Below are 16,169 nucleotides of genomic sequence, written 5' to 3' on the forward strand. Positions count from 1 at the left end.
CTCGGCTGCATCAAGGTGCACTCACTGCTGACGCGGGAGTTCAAATGCACACACAGTTTGTATGATCTCCATAGAAAAGCATTGACGAGAGAAAAGGATGCCCTGGAGCAGCTGCACACGAGCCTAAGATCACCATGTCCAAAGCCAAGCATAGGCTAAAGGGGTATGAAGCCCCCCAGCACTGGGCTGTGGAGCAGGGGAACTGTGTTCTCTGGAGTGATGAAGCACCAACCAAGTCCTTTGGGATGAGTTTCTGTGATCAGAACTAATCATCCAACATCAATACCTCATATTCATTAGTGCTTCCGCTGCTAAATGGAATCAAATCCGCACAATAATGTTCCAACATCTAGTGTAAAGCCTTCCCCGGCGACTAGAGACGATTACAGCAACAGAGAGGGACAAACTCCTTTTATAGTGCTCTCATTTCTGGAAGAAACATTGGATGAGCAGGTGTCCGCAAACTTTTGGCCATATAGTGTGGATTCTTGGTTAAAATGTGTGTCTTTTCTCGTTTAAATTGTCCGAGTGATGCCTGTGGAGTCTGTATGTGCTCTGAGTGGTGTTTCTGAAGGTGTCTGTCCTCTGGTCTATTACCCATCAGTTAGATGGGCCCAGCGTAATGATAAGTAATGGCCAATGTGCTTTTTGTGCTGTTTTCAGATTTGCAGAATTTCAGCAGTAAGGCCAGAGGTCCAGTGTCGGTGAGAGAGGGTCAGGCCGTGGTGCTGCTGTGTGGTCCGCCGCCCCATTTCGGAGGTATAGTGCTCCCGGAGTTGCTTTCACAATGTTTTGTCAAATTTTACTGCATTAAAGTGCATGTAAATGTGTATCTGTGTTGCTTTACCAAGCCAGTGTTTGGACATCATGAGTTGCCCAACAGAGGTTTGGTCCAGCAGGTGGTGCTGAGGAGCAACTGTAACTGCAGGGCAACTTTAATCCTTGTAATGACAGTAACCTAATAACTCAGCATCGTTTGCCTTGCTGTATGTGTAGTTACTGAATCGAAAACCTCAGCATAGGATTTTAAGGGATTAATTTATATTCTGAAAAAAATTGGGTGAAAATGTATTCACTCCGTTCTTTCTGTACTCAAAATGTGCTTTTGGTGCAAAATCATCGCCTGTCGGATGATGTAGATCCTGGGTTGCATTAGATTAGAGTAGTTATCTTTCCTAAGCAGTTATTTACACATGCCCACCTTAAATGAATGTGCAAGACCCCCACAGACTACCCCCAAGCTTTGCTTGCACAGATACAAAGATGAGAAAGATAAGACTGGCTGTGTTAAATGTGCTTTTCTGGCTGTCAGTCAACTCACAGCTCTTTCCCCATCTACCAAAGGACAGCACTCTACATAAATGGCAATATTCCAACTCAGTGACAGTAAAGGGGGCCCTATGTTAATCTTTTCCTAGCACATTTTCCAGTAAACTACACTGAAAACAGCCGAACACAGCACAGGGTTCACCAGTGAACTGCTATTTAGAGTGTAACCTGCTTGTTGGCTGAATAAAGCCTTTTGTATTGGCCGTAACTGGAACAGTGTACCAGTGATAGCGAACCAAACTTTTAGATTTGAGCACTTAAGCCAAACTCCGTAATGTCAGGAACTACTGAACGGTAGGAATGGGTCAGAATTTTTCTATCCTTGAATAGTCAATAAGGTTTAAAAAACTGAACAGTGATTTATGTTTGTTTGTTTTTTTTTTGATAAGCAGATTAGCTCATATGTACACTGCAAAAACTCATAAAAGTGAAAAATCTAGTCAATATATCTAATATTTCCCATTTCAAGATGTTTGTGTACTTGCTATACGATTATTTAGCCTATTTCTAGACACGTTTACTTGTTTTAGGTCTTTTTGTAAAATTGTCTCAGTGTTTTGGGAGATAATTTTGCTGCTTTTAAGCTCATTTCTTAAAACGGGATAATTTTACGCAATAAAATCACTTAAAACAAGTAAAAATGTTTATAACGGAAAATAATCATAAATTAAGCTCACGACAATCTCAATGGAAGAAAAATTTTATCGACTAGATTTTTAAAAAGAATTAATCGACTAGATTTATCATAATTTCACTCAGACACTGTTTTTTGCAGTGTACCGTTTTAAAGAACGTTGGGCCTCGTTCACCTTCCTAAGTTTGTTCTTAAATGTGTTCTTGAGAAAGGTTCTAAGAAGAGGTCTACGTCAGATTCATGACACGTTCCCGAAGCGCTGAACTGTTCTCATCTTTGTGCTGTTTAATGTGTCTAGATTCTGTTCTCACTTAAGAACAAATCCTAAATAAGAGAACTCTCAAGTCTGTCAAAGGGTCTCTGGCACTGGGTAGCAGTACAGTGTGCAGCTATAGCACATAGGATGCACTGCAGAAAGCTGTACTTGTATAGACTGAATAACTCTTCACAAACTCGCTGTATTCCAGCTAAAGAGTATGAGGTGAAGTATTACTCAGCTAGTGATGTTAGCTAAGGTGAAAAGACCGTTAACGTTTGCCTGTTTATCTTTAGACTGAACACTTTCTCAGTGTAAATTACAAGTCAGGGGTCGCCTACATAGTCTTATGAAAGCTTAAGCGTCAAATTAGATGTTTTGTTGATTTTATGAGTAAAAATAAGTGAATAAACATCTCTGTTTGCTGAGTTTAACAGATTGTTAGATATGACATTTAGCTAACGTGCATTAAATGTGTAGAAATGTGTTCTGTTAACTTGTTTTCTTTAGAAAAGCAATAAAACATGGAATCTGACTGGGCATATGATTGTATAGGAAGTACAGCAAAGTGGTAGAAAGATGCTGAGTGGCACTGTCACTGTATCTGGAGATGTCCAGTGTATAGTAGCCTGTAGCTGTTTTGAGTCCCATGTGTTTATGTTTTTATTTCCCCCCCATTTTTAAATCAGTTATCAAATTTGACTGAAATACACATCTTATTTAAAGGTATTGCTGCGTATGTACCCTGTTTTGGATCTGTGTAGAGTCCCGGAGGCCTACAGTCCTGTGTTCCTCCTACTGAATCATAACCTGTAGCCTGGCCTGAGCTGAACCAGGTGCATCAGAGCAGGAAAAACATAAAACATGTTGCTATCATAGAAGCTTCGTAAAGCCTCATTCATTTACACATCAAGATTAAAACAGCTACAATAAAACATGAAAATAAAATGTATTATTATTATTATTATTATTAAATTCTTTTTACTATTATATTGCAACTATTTTATTTGATGTTAATTCTTTGTGTTCTACTGGAGTAAATAATTTGATTTTTCTAACAATTTGAATATTGAAAATCTAAGTTTTTTTTTTTTATTTTACTTCATTTTAAAGTGTTTTCATTATATGTTGTATTGATATTTTATGGTTGTTTTCTATTTCAGCTGTTATTTTCATGAATTTTTAAAACTATTTTTTATAATACATTTTTTTTGTTTTGTTTTGTTTTATTTGGGAAATTTAGTTGTAATCTGCTCGGCTAAGTTGTAATTGAGGGTCACCCTCTATGTGCTTCCGAGCTGAAATGAAGGTTGAAGATTAACGTAAACACCAGACTTGCAGCTACTTCAATTAAACGTATTTCTGTAATGTTAATCTTCATAATCTACTGAGTGGGACGTAAGCTTTGCTTATAAAACACAGTCAGCAGTAACACCTCCCTGTGCAGGGGCTCCTCTAAGAGACAGGACGCTCTGTTCGGGTCAGATTTGCTAGCCTATCAGAGACATGGCTAATGAATATTCATAATTTGCGTAGCGCATTAAGTTGCACATGTGTTGAAAAGAAAAATAACTATGTACTGAATAAAACTTACACACCAGTTAATAAGTCACAAGGAATTAATTTATTGAAAACAAAAAATGGAGCTTTTGAAGTTACAGAGCTGGCTTGTGGTGATGTTTTCACATTTCATCTGTAAGCTTTGTTGATGGAAACCTTTTTCAGCGTATATTGTGGCCTTCTGCAACTCTGAAGGCACATATGGTGCCTGTAAGTTGCGAGATAGTACTGAATATGTAGCCTTGGAAACATGAAAGGTCTAGCAGGATTTCACACTGTATCTTTGCGATGTGCTCACAGCTGCTTTAACAGTGCTTTAACAAACTATTAATGGGCTTTAATAGCTTCTGTAAGACTTTTAATTTGACAAATTGACAACCTGAAAGCTGTTAGTCCTCAGAGCACAGTTGGTTAATAACACACTACATGTTGCCTACATCGCAAAAGCAGAGTATATTTCTATTTGAAAATATGCGTAATCAGATTACAGCTGCTGTAAGGATTGTGTTTTTAATTAGGCGATATCAATACATTAGACATTGTTCATTTATTTAGTGTGCCCATACACTAATAACGATGTCAGTTTCTCAGATAACTATAGTTTTATGTTTTAGGGTGAAAAAAGAGAATATTAAGGTTTGGATCTTCACATAGTTTAAATTTGAGCAGATGAGATGGGGGCGGTCAGCATTTGACCAGTTGACACATGGAAAGAACTAAGAAGGCAACAGGTTGAAATATGACATCAGAAGTGCTCACACACAGTGAAGGTGGAGCAGTTTGGAGATAAAGCCAGAGAGGCCAGGTTGAGATGGTTTGGACATGTGTTGAGGAGGAATAGTGGAGATATTGGGCAAAGAATGTTGGAGATGGAGCTGCCGGGTAGAAGGAGAAGAGGTAGACCTCAGAGAAGGTTTATGGATGTAGTGAAGGTGGACATGGAGATGGTTGGTGTGAAAGTAGAGGAGGCAATGGATGGGGCAAGATGGAGGCAGATGATCCGCTGTGGCGAAACCTAAAGGGAGCAGCCAAAAGAAGAAGAAGAAGAAGAAGAAGTGCTCACACACATTATCAGTTCTCCAGGGTCATGGTGAGGGGTTTGGGATGGGGGTGCTGGAGCTGGGGCCCATCCCTGCTCTCATTGGGTGGAAGGCAGGAAACACCCTGGACAAGCTGCCAGGCCATCACAGGGCAAACATGCTCGGACAAGGATTTTTCTGTAAAGCTGCTTTATGACAACACCTGTTTTAAAAAGCGCTACATAAGGAAACTTTGACTTGACTTGACTTCATTTTAAAGAAAATGTATTTGGTTGAGTCTTTTGGGCCATGGAAGCTTTTGTGGTTACTGCGCAAGTAACAAAATGCTGGGAACCTCTGGCGTAGAGCAAAGAAACCCCTTTTGGCATCTTTATTTTTAAGAGTGTATAAAAATCCATTTTAAAATTTGATTTGAAACCTATCTGCCTTCATTTATGTATACTTTTGTCATTTTGGCCCTCAGTCCACTATAAACAAGTCATTTGTAATCCGTACCAGATCACATTTCTTAATGAATCTATCCGACACTGGCCATGAGTTTGGAACCGTGGGTACTTGCGGTTCTCTTGGTGCTCTTTTATCCTCTGTCATGCATTCAGCTGTTGCAGTAAACATCCTCGGAGTTGACTCTATAAATTTAACGCTTTCGGACACAGAGAATTTGGAATTAGGCTTTGCTTCCGCTGCCTTGTATTTCAGAACACCCCAAGCTTTCATATTACACAATGGCCTGCTCTTCAGCTCCAATACCTGCATTCATACACCCACCTCATGGCATTTAGCTGCCCCCCTCTTCTCCTCCTTAATGCCACTTGTGCCCTTGCGGTCATTCGGAAAGGTTATTTTCTTAAGCTCTGGCCTTATATTGGTGGGTAATAAAGGCGTTTGGCAGTCAGTGTGGAGCGACAAGCTCCTTTATCCCTCTTTTTCGGCTGCGAGTGTCTGCTGTGCCTGTGTGCAGCTGATTAGCGGGCCCTCAAAGTGCCCCCCCCTAACACCCAATCCCCTCGCACACATGCCACCGGTGCAATTTCACGCCATCGCGCCAGCATTCTGCCACTCGGCTGCGTTTTCCAGCGGAATCGATGGCCTTAAGCACCTCGCCCCTCCCCTACCCCTCAACCTCCCTGCAGGCTTTCACAGTCCCTCCTCACCCCCTCCACCCCTCCCAGCACACTCGCCACTGTCTCTAGCGTTCCATAAGCCATGAGCTCTTTCATATGGATATGCAGTTTTGATAACCGGAGCTGTACTGTACTGTAACCATGGCTTGGCGGATGTTGGGGGTTTTGTTATGGAAACCCATGTTCTCCTTCTCTTAAAACAAAGGCTTGTAAGTGGTTATTGGTCTGGATGTGTAGTTCTAGCCAAAGAACGTTGCATTTATGCTGTATTTACACATTGGTATTGGTAAGCGTTGCTATGGTGATAGCATTACTGACGCTTCTGCCCATGTGCAGTGGTGATAGCCACTGTTTTATCCTAAAAGTGTTCTGATAACAGGGCGGCACGGTGGTGTGGTGGGTAGCGCTACCGCCTCACAGCAAGGAGGCCCTGGGTTAGAGTCCCCGGCTGGGCAACCACGGTCCTCTCTGTGTGGAGTTTGCATGTTCTCCCCCTGTCTGTGTGGGTTTCCTCCGGGTTCTCCGGTGTCCTCACACAGACATACAGTCAGGTCGTTTGGACACGCTAAACTGCCCCCAGGTGTAAGTGGATGTGTCTACCCTGCAACAGACTGGCGACCCGTCAAAGGTGAATCCAGCCTTTCGCCCAATGACAGTTGGGATAGGCTCCAGCACCCCCTGTGACCCAGAAGGAGAAGTGGCTTAGAAGATGTGTGTTTGTGTGTGTGTGTGTGTTCTGAAAACTACATTTTCTAATATTGTTCAGGAGTTAATGTAGATGTTACACCTGGACTTCAACCACAACCATTCAGCACCTGAGTTCATTATTATTCCACCGCCACAGATGATGGAAAACTGAACTCAGAGTTGTTGCAGCTCCAATAAAAGACAACAGCACATCCAATTTGCTGTCTATCACCAACATGTAAATTCAGCATTACATTATTTGGATCCATAAATGGTACATCCGTTCAAGCTATCCTTTCTTTTGGGAGTCAAAAAGAATGTCTACAGCACAAGTTTCCAATCCTGGTCCTGGAGTACTTTCTGTTCTTCATATTTTAGTTGTTTCTTTGCTCTTACACACCCACGTTAACTCAGGAAAGGCTTGTTAATGAGCTGATTAGTTGGATCAGTTATGTTGAGAGTGAGAGAAACTCTAAAATGTGCGAATAATAAATGAAATATAAACCTTTGTAGGTAATAAGCCTGAACTGTTAAGTTAAAATCCACTTTTGCTAATGTATTCAATAATCAGTGACTTCAAACAGCATCCCGAATGCTTTCAATACGGACAAATTTAGCACTTAAACCTTGATCAATTTGAAGTACACTCTTAAAAGTGGTTCCTGACTTGGAAATACAGTTTTAGGAATAACCTTTTAACGGTGTAGAAACTTTACATTATATATTTACTTGAATTGCGATTTTTTTTAAGAGCCATCAATTGAAAAGTATTAAAATTCTTCTGTTTTAAGTTAGTGTGTTACTGTATAGCTGGTCTTTGTAGTGCTACAGTTACAGACTGTAGTCCATCTGTTTCTCTGATACTTTGTTAGCCCCCTTTTACCCTGTTCTTCAGTGGTCAGGACCCCCATGGACCCCCACAGAGTAGGTACTCTTTGGGTGGTGGATCATTCTCAGCACTGCAGTGACACTGACGTGGTGGTGGTGTGTTAGTGTGTGCTGCGCTTGTGCTCCAGTGCTGCTGGACCTCAGTGTGACTGCTGGACTGAGAATAGTCCACCAACCAAAAATATCCAGCCAACAGCGTCCTGTGGGCAGTGTCCTGTGACCACTGATGAAGGACTAGAGGATGACCAACACAAACTGTGCAGCAGCAGATGAGCTGTCGTCTCTGACTTTACATCTACAAGGTGGACCGACAGGGTAGGAGTGTCTAATACAGTGGACAGTAAAAACTCCAGCAGCACCCATGGGGGTCCTGACCACTGAAGAACAGGGTAACAGAGTATCAGAGAAACAGATGGACTACAGTCTGTAACTGTAGAACTACAAAGTGCATATACAAACATATATATATATATATATATCCCCAAAGTCTTTTAACACCATACCGGTGAGGCGTTAGACTGGGTTAATGCAAATGAACGCCTTCCCTGTTTATGCTCATCGCAAAATTGCATGACAGGCTGGGAAAGAATCGCCTCTCGGCACCGCTTACCGTCTGTATCTTCTTATGCAAATGCTAAACATCTCAGCCACGTCTGTGACATTAGTATGAGATCACACGTCTACAGTAGGAATCAATTCTTTGTGCTTGGAGAGCGAGCCACGTTCACTATTCCGGCCTGTCAGAGGATCTGAGCCGAGCTTGAGGGGGCCCTGCCCACTGAGACGGCGGAAGCCTTAAGCACGACCCTCCGTGACACCTCCTAATCACAAGAGGCCCATCACCCCCCCCACCACTACATCCTCCCAAACGTTATTAATTCAACAACTCTTTCTCGTCCCAGAACCAAACGAGACTTCTCTCTTGTCCTTGCGTCGAGCAACAAAAGAGAAGTCTGACTTTGGGACACGCTGTGTTCTGATCTCAGACGAGCTCTTATCAAGCCTCGTTTCGATCTTGCCAACCCCTCCAGGCCCTTTAATAAGCGCTCCCTAAATTGACACTGATGGCGGCGGATCCAGCTGCTCTGTGCTCTGCTCCTCTGTCTCATTAAGAAATGAAGCGATGAAAAAGCTGTGGGGACCAGAGGGACCATGGCGGCACATCTCTAAGGCAACACCCGAGCATCAAACCGCTTTACAAGACAAAAGGATCAGAAGGAGCCGCCGCCGAATGAGGCTGATTGAATTGGAGGCTGTCTCGTCCTGTGTGCGCTCATGGTTATAAGTGAAATTTCACTTAACTTAATAAACCAATATACATCCACTTTACATTTACACTTACAGCATTTAGCAGAGGGTATTATTCAGAGCGACTTCCCAGAGTGCTTTGTTGTCCACTAGTAAAAATAGCTTGCTTAAAATATGCTTGAGCTAAAACACTGCCAGGAACAAGTCAGTGCCAATGCCTAGAATGCAAGATACAGAAATAAGACAGTATGTGTGCGGAATTCATCGGAGTATCGGAGAACTTGTAGAGAGGAGAATTACCACTGTAATGTCTTCCAGTTTCTCTAGATGAACTCTAGAGGGCGCTTCCGAGTGAGTCCAAAATGATTGAGTTAAGATGGAGCAAGTTCATAAAAAGCTTAAACATTTTTAATGTAAATAAATACATTAATTTCAGAGCAGCATAAAACATTTTAACACTGCTGTTATATTTTGAGAGCTTTTAAACTCGAGTTATAGGACAGTAAAATGGAGCCTCATAAACGTTCATGATGACTATGACTGCAAACAGCCAATGAGTTGCTCCGCTCACCAACCAATCAGCTCTCAGTAGCAGTAATGCTAACCAATCAGCTCTCAGTAGCAGTAACGCTAACCAATCAGCTCTCAGTAGCAGTAACGCTAACCAATCAGCTCTCAGTAGCAGTAACGCTAACCAATCAGCTCTCAGTAGCAGTAACGCTAACCAATCAGCTCTCAGTAGCAGTAATGCTAACCAATCAGCTCTCAGTAGCAGTAATGCTAACCAATCAGCACTCAGTAGCAGTAACGCTAACCAATCAGCTCTCAGTAGCAGTAATGCTAACCAATCAGCTCTCAGTAGCAGTAACGCTAACCAATCAGCTCTCAGTAGCAGCCAATGAGTAACCAATCAGCTCTCAGTAGCAGTAATGCTAACCAATCAGCTCCCAGTAGCAGTAACACTAACCAATCAGCTCTCAGTAGCAGTAACGCTAACCAATCAGGACTCAGTAGCAGTAACACTAACCAATCAGCTCTCAGTAGCAGTAACGCCAACCAATCAGCTCTCAGTAGCAGTAACGCCAACCAATCAGCTCTCAGTAGCAGTAACACTAACCAATCAGCTCTCAGTAGCAGTAACGCCAACCAATCAGCTCTCAGTAGCAGTAACACTAACCAATCAGCTCTCAGTAGCAGTAATGCTAACCATGAAGCCAGTCTGGTTATAAAAATGATAACAGGACATCAGAGCCAGAATTACTCTTTTAGTACTTTTACTTTATACTTAAGTACATTTGAAGGTAAATAATTTAGTACTTTTACTCAAGTGGAGGTCTAAAGGGAGGAACTTCTACTTTTACTGGAGTGATATTTTACCTTGGGGGTCTCGACTTTAACTCAGGTTTGTGTACTTCGTCCACCTCGGCTACTTTCATGTTCCACACCGCATACAAGCTCACTAAATAGTATGCAAAAAATAATGTATATCCCATTAGAAGTGCACTCATAAGTGTAGTAGGTTAAGTACAGAAGTGTGTGGTTTGGATGCTCCATTAGATCAGCCAGCGAGCGGCGTTAAACAGCTTCTATGGCCGATTAGCTTCGCTGTGCTGCACATTAGTAAGAGTAAACATCTCCATTTACTGAAGTAAATGAACGCCTTCATTGAGGTAAGCCGATGTTGGCCTTGGTGTAACTGCAGCACCATTTAAAGTGGAATGGAATGTTCAAATGAGTAGCTGGCGAATAAGAAGCTGACCTGAGCTTGATATTTATGCACAAGTTTGTTGTTTAAGAGTTTTGGCAGTTTTGAGAGCCACTTTTATCAGTTATATAAAATGTCATGCCCTGGGATGTTCTGAACTCTGGAGAAATGCAGGTCATATGGATGCAGCCTACTAATCAAGCTAATCTTCTTCTTGTAGTGCTTTCTGTAGTCTTGTAGTGCTTTCTGGAGTCTTGCAGGGTTTTATGGAGTATTGTAGTGCTTTCTGGCGTCTTGCAGTGTTTTATGGAGTCTTGTAGTGCTTTCTGGAGTCTTGTCGTGCTTTCTGTAGTCTTGTAGTGCTTTCTGGAGTCTTGCAGTGTTTTCTGGAGTCTTGTCGTGCTTTCTGTAGTCTTGTAGTGCTTTCTGGAGTCTTGCAGTGTTTTCTGGAGTCTTGCGGTGTTTTCTGGAGTCTTGTAGTGCTTTCTGGAGTCGTGTAGTGCTTTCTGTAGTCTTGTAGTGCTTTCTGGAGTCTTGCATTGTTTTCTGGAGTCTTGTAGTGCTTTCTGGAGTCGTGTAGTGCTTTCTGTAGTCTTGTAGTGCTTTCTGGAGTCTTGCAGTGTTTCCTGGAGTCTTGTAGTGCTTTCTGGAGCCTTGTAGTGCTTTCTGGAGTCGTGTAGTGCTTTCTGTAGTCTTGTAGTGCTTTCTGGAGTCTTGTAGTGTTTTCTGGAGTCTTGCAGTGTTTCCTGGAGTCTTGTAGTGCTTTCTGGAGCCTTGTAGTGCTTTCTGGAGTCATGTAGTGCTTTCTGTAGTCTTGTAGTGCTTTCTGGAGTCTTGCAGTGTTTTCTGGAGTCTTGCAGTGTTTCCTGGAGTCTTGTAGTGCTTTCTGGAGCCTTGTAGTGCTTTCTGGAGTGGTGTAGTGCTTTCTGGGGTCTTGCAGTGTTTTATGGAGTCTTGCATTGTTTTCTGGAGTCTTGTAGTGTTTTGTGGATGTCAGTAAATCTTTTTGGGGGTCATTCTGGTCTATGTTACTTGGTTTTTATCCACCTGCTGGTCTGTATCTGCAGGAAAAGATGATGAGATGAGACCTATCAGAGCACAGTCAGAGTCACAGTTTGCCTACCAAAATGGAAACGTGGTCTTCTTAATGACGTAATCGAACACTTTGAGTACAAGATATTTCAATAAGTGTGTTTCACGAAGAGACGGATCTTCAGTTGGTATTTGGACAGCCAGTGGAAGTTCATCCTACCAGACTGCCAAGACAGAAGAGTCTTGATGCTTGTCTTCTGTGGATCTTGAAGGATGGTGGCTCAAACTTGAGAGTGCTTAAGGTATGGACCAAGTGTTAGCTATTGCCCTTAGGTACGAAGTGGCTGGTCCATGTTTGGCTCTGTAGCCAAACGTCCAGGTTTTAAATCTACGGGAAATCAGTGATCAAGGAACGTGACCCGAAGGTACCATCGTGCAGTAAGACTAGCCTTATAAAGAGTTGGTGAATGGTTTAAAATTAGTTCATTATTGGCTGTTAATTGGATATAAATGGCGTAATAGTTAATAAACATGAATAAAAAATGTAAGCACTGAGCTGTTTTATATGATGAATATGAATATCTGATGACCTGATGGTTTACCAGTATAGATGATTGTGGGTTCACGTGCAAGAGGTCACTGTTCCCTTTCATTGATGTGTTATAACTGCCATTCGTAAACCCTTTATAAGCATGATCTTACTGAAAAATGGCACGAGTGCGAGTCAGGAGCAGGTTGGACGAGCAACTCTATGACCTTTTATTATTACGTCCACTCACTGGACAGGTCCACTTATCTTACAGGCCAACCAAGCAGGTGTACAATTACAGCTCAGCTGCAGTATATGTAGTCCTATACGCATCCATCATCGCTCTGTTTCAGGGATGCTGTTGACCTTCTATGGCCAGAAACTGACTAGACAGTGGTGGTGGGCCTCTCTTAGCAGTGATCCATTCTCAGCACGGCGGTGACATTGACGTGATGGTGTGTGTACCAGTAGTAGACCCAGCAGTGTTGCTGGGTTGTTATATAGATCAGTGTCACTGCCAGTGAGAGTGGACCACCACCCACAAATATCCGGACACTGTGGCTAGAAACTGACCATTGATGAAGAGCTAGAGCAGAGGTCTTCAACTTAGAATCAGAATCTGAATCAAGCTTTATTGGCCAGGTGTGCTGCGCATACAAGGAATTTAGTTTGGGTTACAGGAGCTCACAGATACAGTACCAGACAGACATTCATATGCAGAGAATAAGATAAAATAAATACAAAATAAAGTAAAATAAAAACCTGCATTCCGACACACACACACACACACACACACACACACACACACACACACTCACACTCACACAGAGTCATACCTGTAAACCTTACATTGTGCAATGTATGAGTCTGAAGTTAAAGTGCTGAGTGCAGCAGCAGTTAAAGGGTGTATAGTGGCAGAGAAAGGGGTCAATGAGGTGACGGTCAGACAGGTGGGGTAATATGGCAGGTGAGTAAGATGCTAGAATATACGCTGGTTTGAGACGGCAGTTCCAGAGGATGGAGTGATACTATACACAAGTGTATCTAGAAGTGCAGTTTGAAGCTGGAATATTGTTTTGTGTGATATTTTAATTGTTCAAGAGAGCGATGGCTTGTGGGAAGAAGCTCCTCTGTAGCCTGGATGTCCTGATCCTCATCTGGCTGAAGCGCCAGCCTGAGGGAAGGAGCTGGAACAGGTGGTGTCCGGGGTGAGAGGAGTCTTTCCTGGACCTTTTCCAAAGGTGCAATCCAATTTCCCAGCCTTGGATTTTGAAATCGCTGATGTTAATTGAAATTTGAATGAAACTGATTGGTCAGCTGCAAATTGGATTTGAGCTCTGGAGTGGACGACCTCAGCTAGAAGATGGCTAATTTTTCAGGGAAACAGAGACATCAAAAAAAGGACATCTTAGCAAGTGAAAACATCTTAAATCTAGACAATATATCTAAAATTTCTCATTATGAGATCATTTTTAAGAATATTACAAGATTCTCCAACATATTTCTAGATGCATTTTACTTGTTTGAAGTCAGTCACTTTGTTTAGAGCTGGTTTTGACCTGTTGGTCATACCGACCCAGTGCAGCACGCGGTTCAACGTCAGCGCAGCAGCGTAAAACTTTGGGAGAGTCTGTTCAACATAAATGATGAACTAACCTAACTTTGTGTAAATAGAGCACAATATAGAAATATGTCCACATATGCAGTCGAGACTGACGCGGCTTTTTTCTGAATTTCTACAAACACCATTTCATTTTATAGTAAATGAGTTTGGGCTGGTTTATGTTTATGAACAGACGCCTACAGATCAACATAGTAAAGGAGCTCATCTGTGATCCTGAGTTTAAAGCCAGTTTTTATTCAACTTAAACTTGGAACTAAGTTGTAAATAAATCTGAAACTGAAACTTTGCTTGTGTGTAAAAAGTGATTTCAGAGCCACTCGGTTCTCCCTGATGGAAACTGTTTACCTTCAGTGTTTTGTGCTTCTGATCATTTTAATAGACGTCAGCGTCACTAATTAATGACGTTCTATTAAAAGACTGGTTTACCAAGAGAGACGCTGGAGGACTTTCACCTGAAATGAGTTCATGAAGCCAGTCTGGTTATAAAAATGATAACAGGACCAGATCAGAGCCAGAATTACTCTTTTAGTACTTTTACTTTATACTTAAGTACATTTGAAGGGAAATACTTTAGTACTTTTACTCAAGTGGAGGTCTAAAGGGAGGAACTTCTACTTTTACTGGAGGAATATTTTACCTTGGGGGTCTCGACTTTAACTCAAGTATATAGTTTGTGTATTTCGTCCACCTCTGACTAATTACTTTTAATTTAATCTGTTTTCTAATTTGAAAAGAGTAGCAAAGTGAAAGAATTGAAAGAGGGTTCTTGCAAAAGTTAAAGAAAAGTGAAAAATCTATCTTGCAAAAGAAATCTAAGTCAGATGAAAAGACCAAACTTCAGCCGCAGGTTCGTTTTGAAGGGAAGATTATTAGTTCCAATGTGACAAGTTGGCGCCCGAAAGGAAAGAGTGTACAGACACTTCAAAAACCATACATTTTATACCACTCTTGGGCGAGCTCATCACCCCTCCCGAGGGTGAGATCATCACCCCACCTTTTCTGATACATCCTGAAATCACCTTGGTTACCAATAGAACTGTTTTTTCTAGCTTTTTTTAGGAACCCTTTGTTTCCTATATTTTATGTAATTCCCTTATCCTGGCACATGAGGTCATCTTAACCAAGTGTTGGGTGCTCTCCTCATTACTTTTGATTGATGGGCTAGTTTCTACCGGTTCTTATCTATTTTGCTCACTAACGGCAGGCTTGTTTTCGCTGAATGGACAACACTTCTCAAGGCTCCTAGGCCGGGTGCACTCACTGTCAACAATCTCCTTTCATAACCTACACTATCTGCTCCTGGAGCTGAAAGCCCATATTTGGAAGTTTTGGGCCTGCTGTTCCGGTCCCTGTCTGCCTGCCTCAGTGAAATGCTTGTAGGCCTGTCTGTCTCTGTTTTATGCTCATAACTCTGTCTTTAATAATTTCTAAAGTAATTATTATTACAAAACTTTTATTGAAAGGTGATTTAAGGAGATATTTGTTCAAAAACCCCTTTCACTAGATAAGTTGTTATAGTGTAGTGGGTAACACCTCTGCCTTCTACACTGTAGACTGGGGTTCAATCCTTGCCTGGGCAAGCACCCTACACTACACCAATAAGAGTCCTTGGGCAAGACTCCTAACACCACCTTGGCCTACCTGTGTAAAATGATCAGATTGTAAGTCGCTCTGGATAAGAGCATCAGCCAAATGCGGTAAATGTAAAAGATAACATTGCTTAAAATAGTAAATATTCAAAAGTCTAGAAAAATGAACATAATCTTGGAAAAATGGGAAATAATCTTAGAATAGGGTTCCAGCAATCTCAAAATGAGAAATATCAGATGTATTGACTAGATTTAAGATCTTTTCACTTGCTAAGACACTTCTTGGTCTCACTTTATTTGGAAAGTCCACTGTAGTCCCTTATAGGACCAGGAAACTCAGTTGAGTCCAAACAGTGGTGGGGTTAGGATTTGGACCAGGGATAGGGCTAGGATCAAGGTGAGGCTTGAGTTTAGGTTTAGGGTTGAGGTTAAAGTTACAGTTAGGATTAGAGCAGGTTTAGAGTCAAAGACAATTATGGTCTATCCGTCCATCCATCCATCCATCCATCCATCCATCCATCCATCCATCCATCCATCCATCCATCCATCATCTTCCACTTCTCCGGGGTTCGGGTCGCGAGGGCAGCATCCTGAGCAATGAGGCCCAGACCTCCCTTTCCCCAGCCACTTCCACTAGCTCCCTGGGAGGGATTCCGAGGCGCTCCCAGGCCAGCTGGGCGATATAGTCACGCCAGCGTGTCCTGGGTCTTCCCTGGGGTCTCCTCCCCGGTGGACTTGCCTGTGACACCTCCCAAGGGAGGCGTCCAGGAGGCATCCTAATAAGATGCCCAAACCACCTCAACTGGCTCCTCTCGACGTGAAGAAGCAGCGGCTCTACTCCGAGTCCCTCCCGGATGACTGAACTTCTCACCCTATCTCTAAGGGAGAGTCCAGACACCCTGCGGAGGAAACTCATTTCGGCCG

At 42.3% G+C, this 16,169-nt stretch overlaps 1 protein-coding gene across 2 annotated transcripts in view; it reads left to right on the plus strand.

Moving 5' to 3' along the window:
- LOC108435695 (contactin-4) overlaps positions 1-16,169 on the plus strand; it is a 237,245-nt gene that overhangs the window by 143,185 nt on the left and 77,891 nt on the right. For both annotated transcript variants that reach the window (XM_017711696.2, XM_037534749.1), the window contains exon 5: positions 664-759. In XM_017711696.2, coding sequence (XP_017567185.1) covers positions 664-759 — 96 coding nt within the window. The remainder of the gene's footprint in view (positions 1-663; positions 760-16,169) is intronic.

Source organism: Pygocentrus nattereri, chromosome 26 (assembly GCF_015220715.1).
Source record: "Pygocentrus nattereri isolate fPygNat1 chromosome 26, fPygNat1.pri, whole genome shotgun sequence".
Taxonomy (NCBI): Eukaryota; Metazoa; Chordata; class Actinopteri; order Characiformes; family Serrasalmidae; genus Pygocentrus; species Pygocentrus nattereri.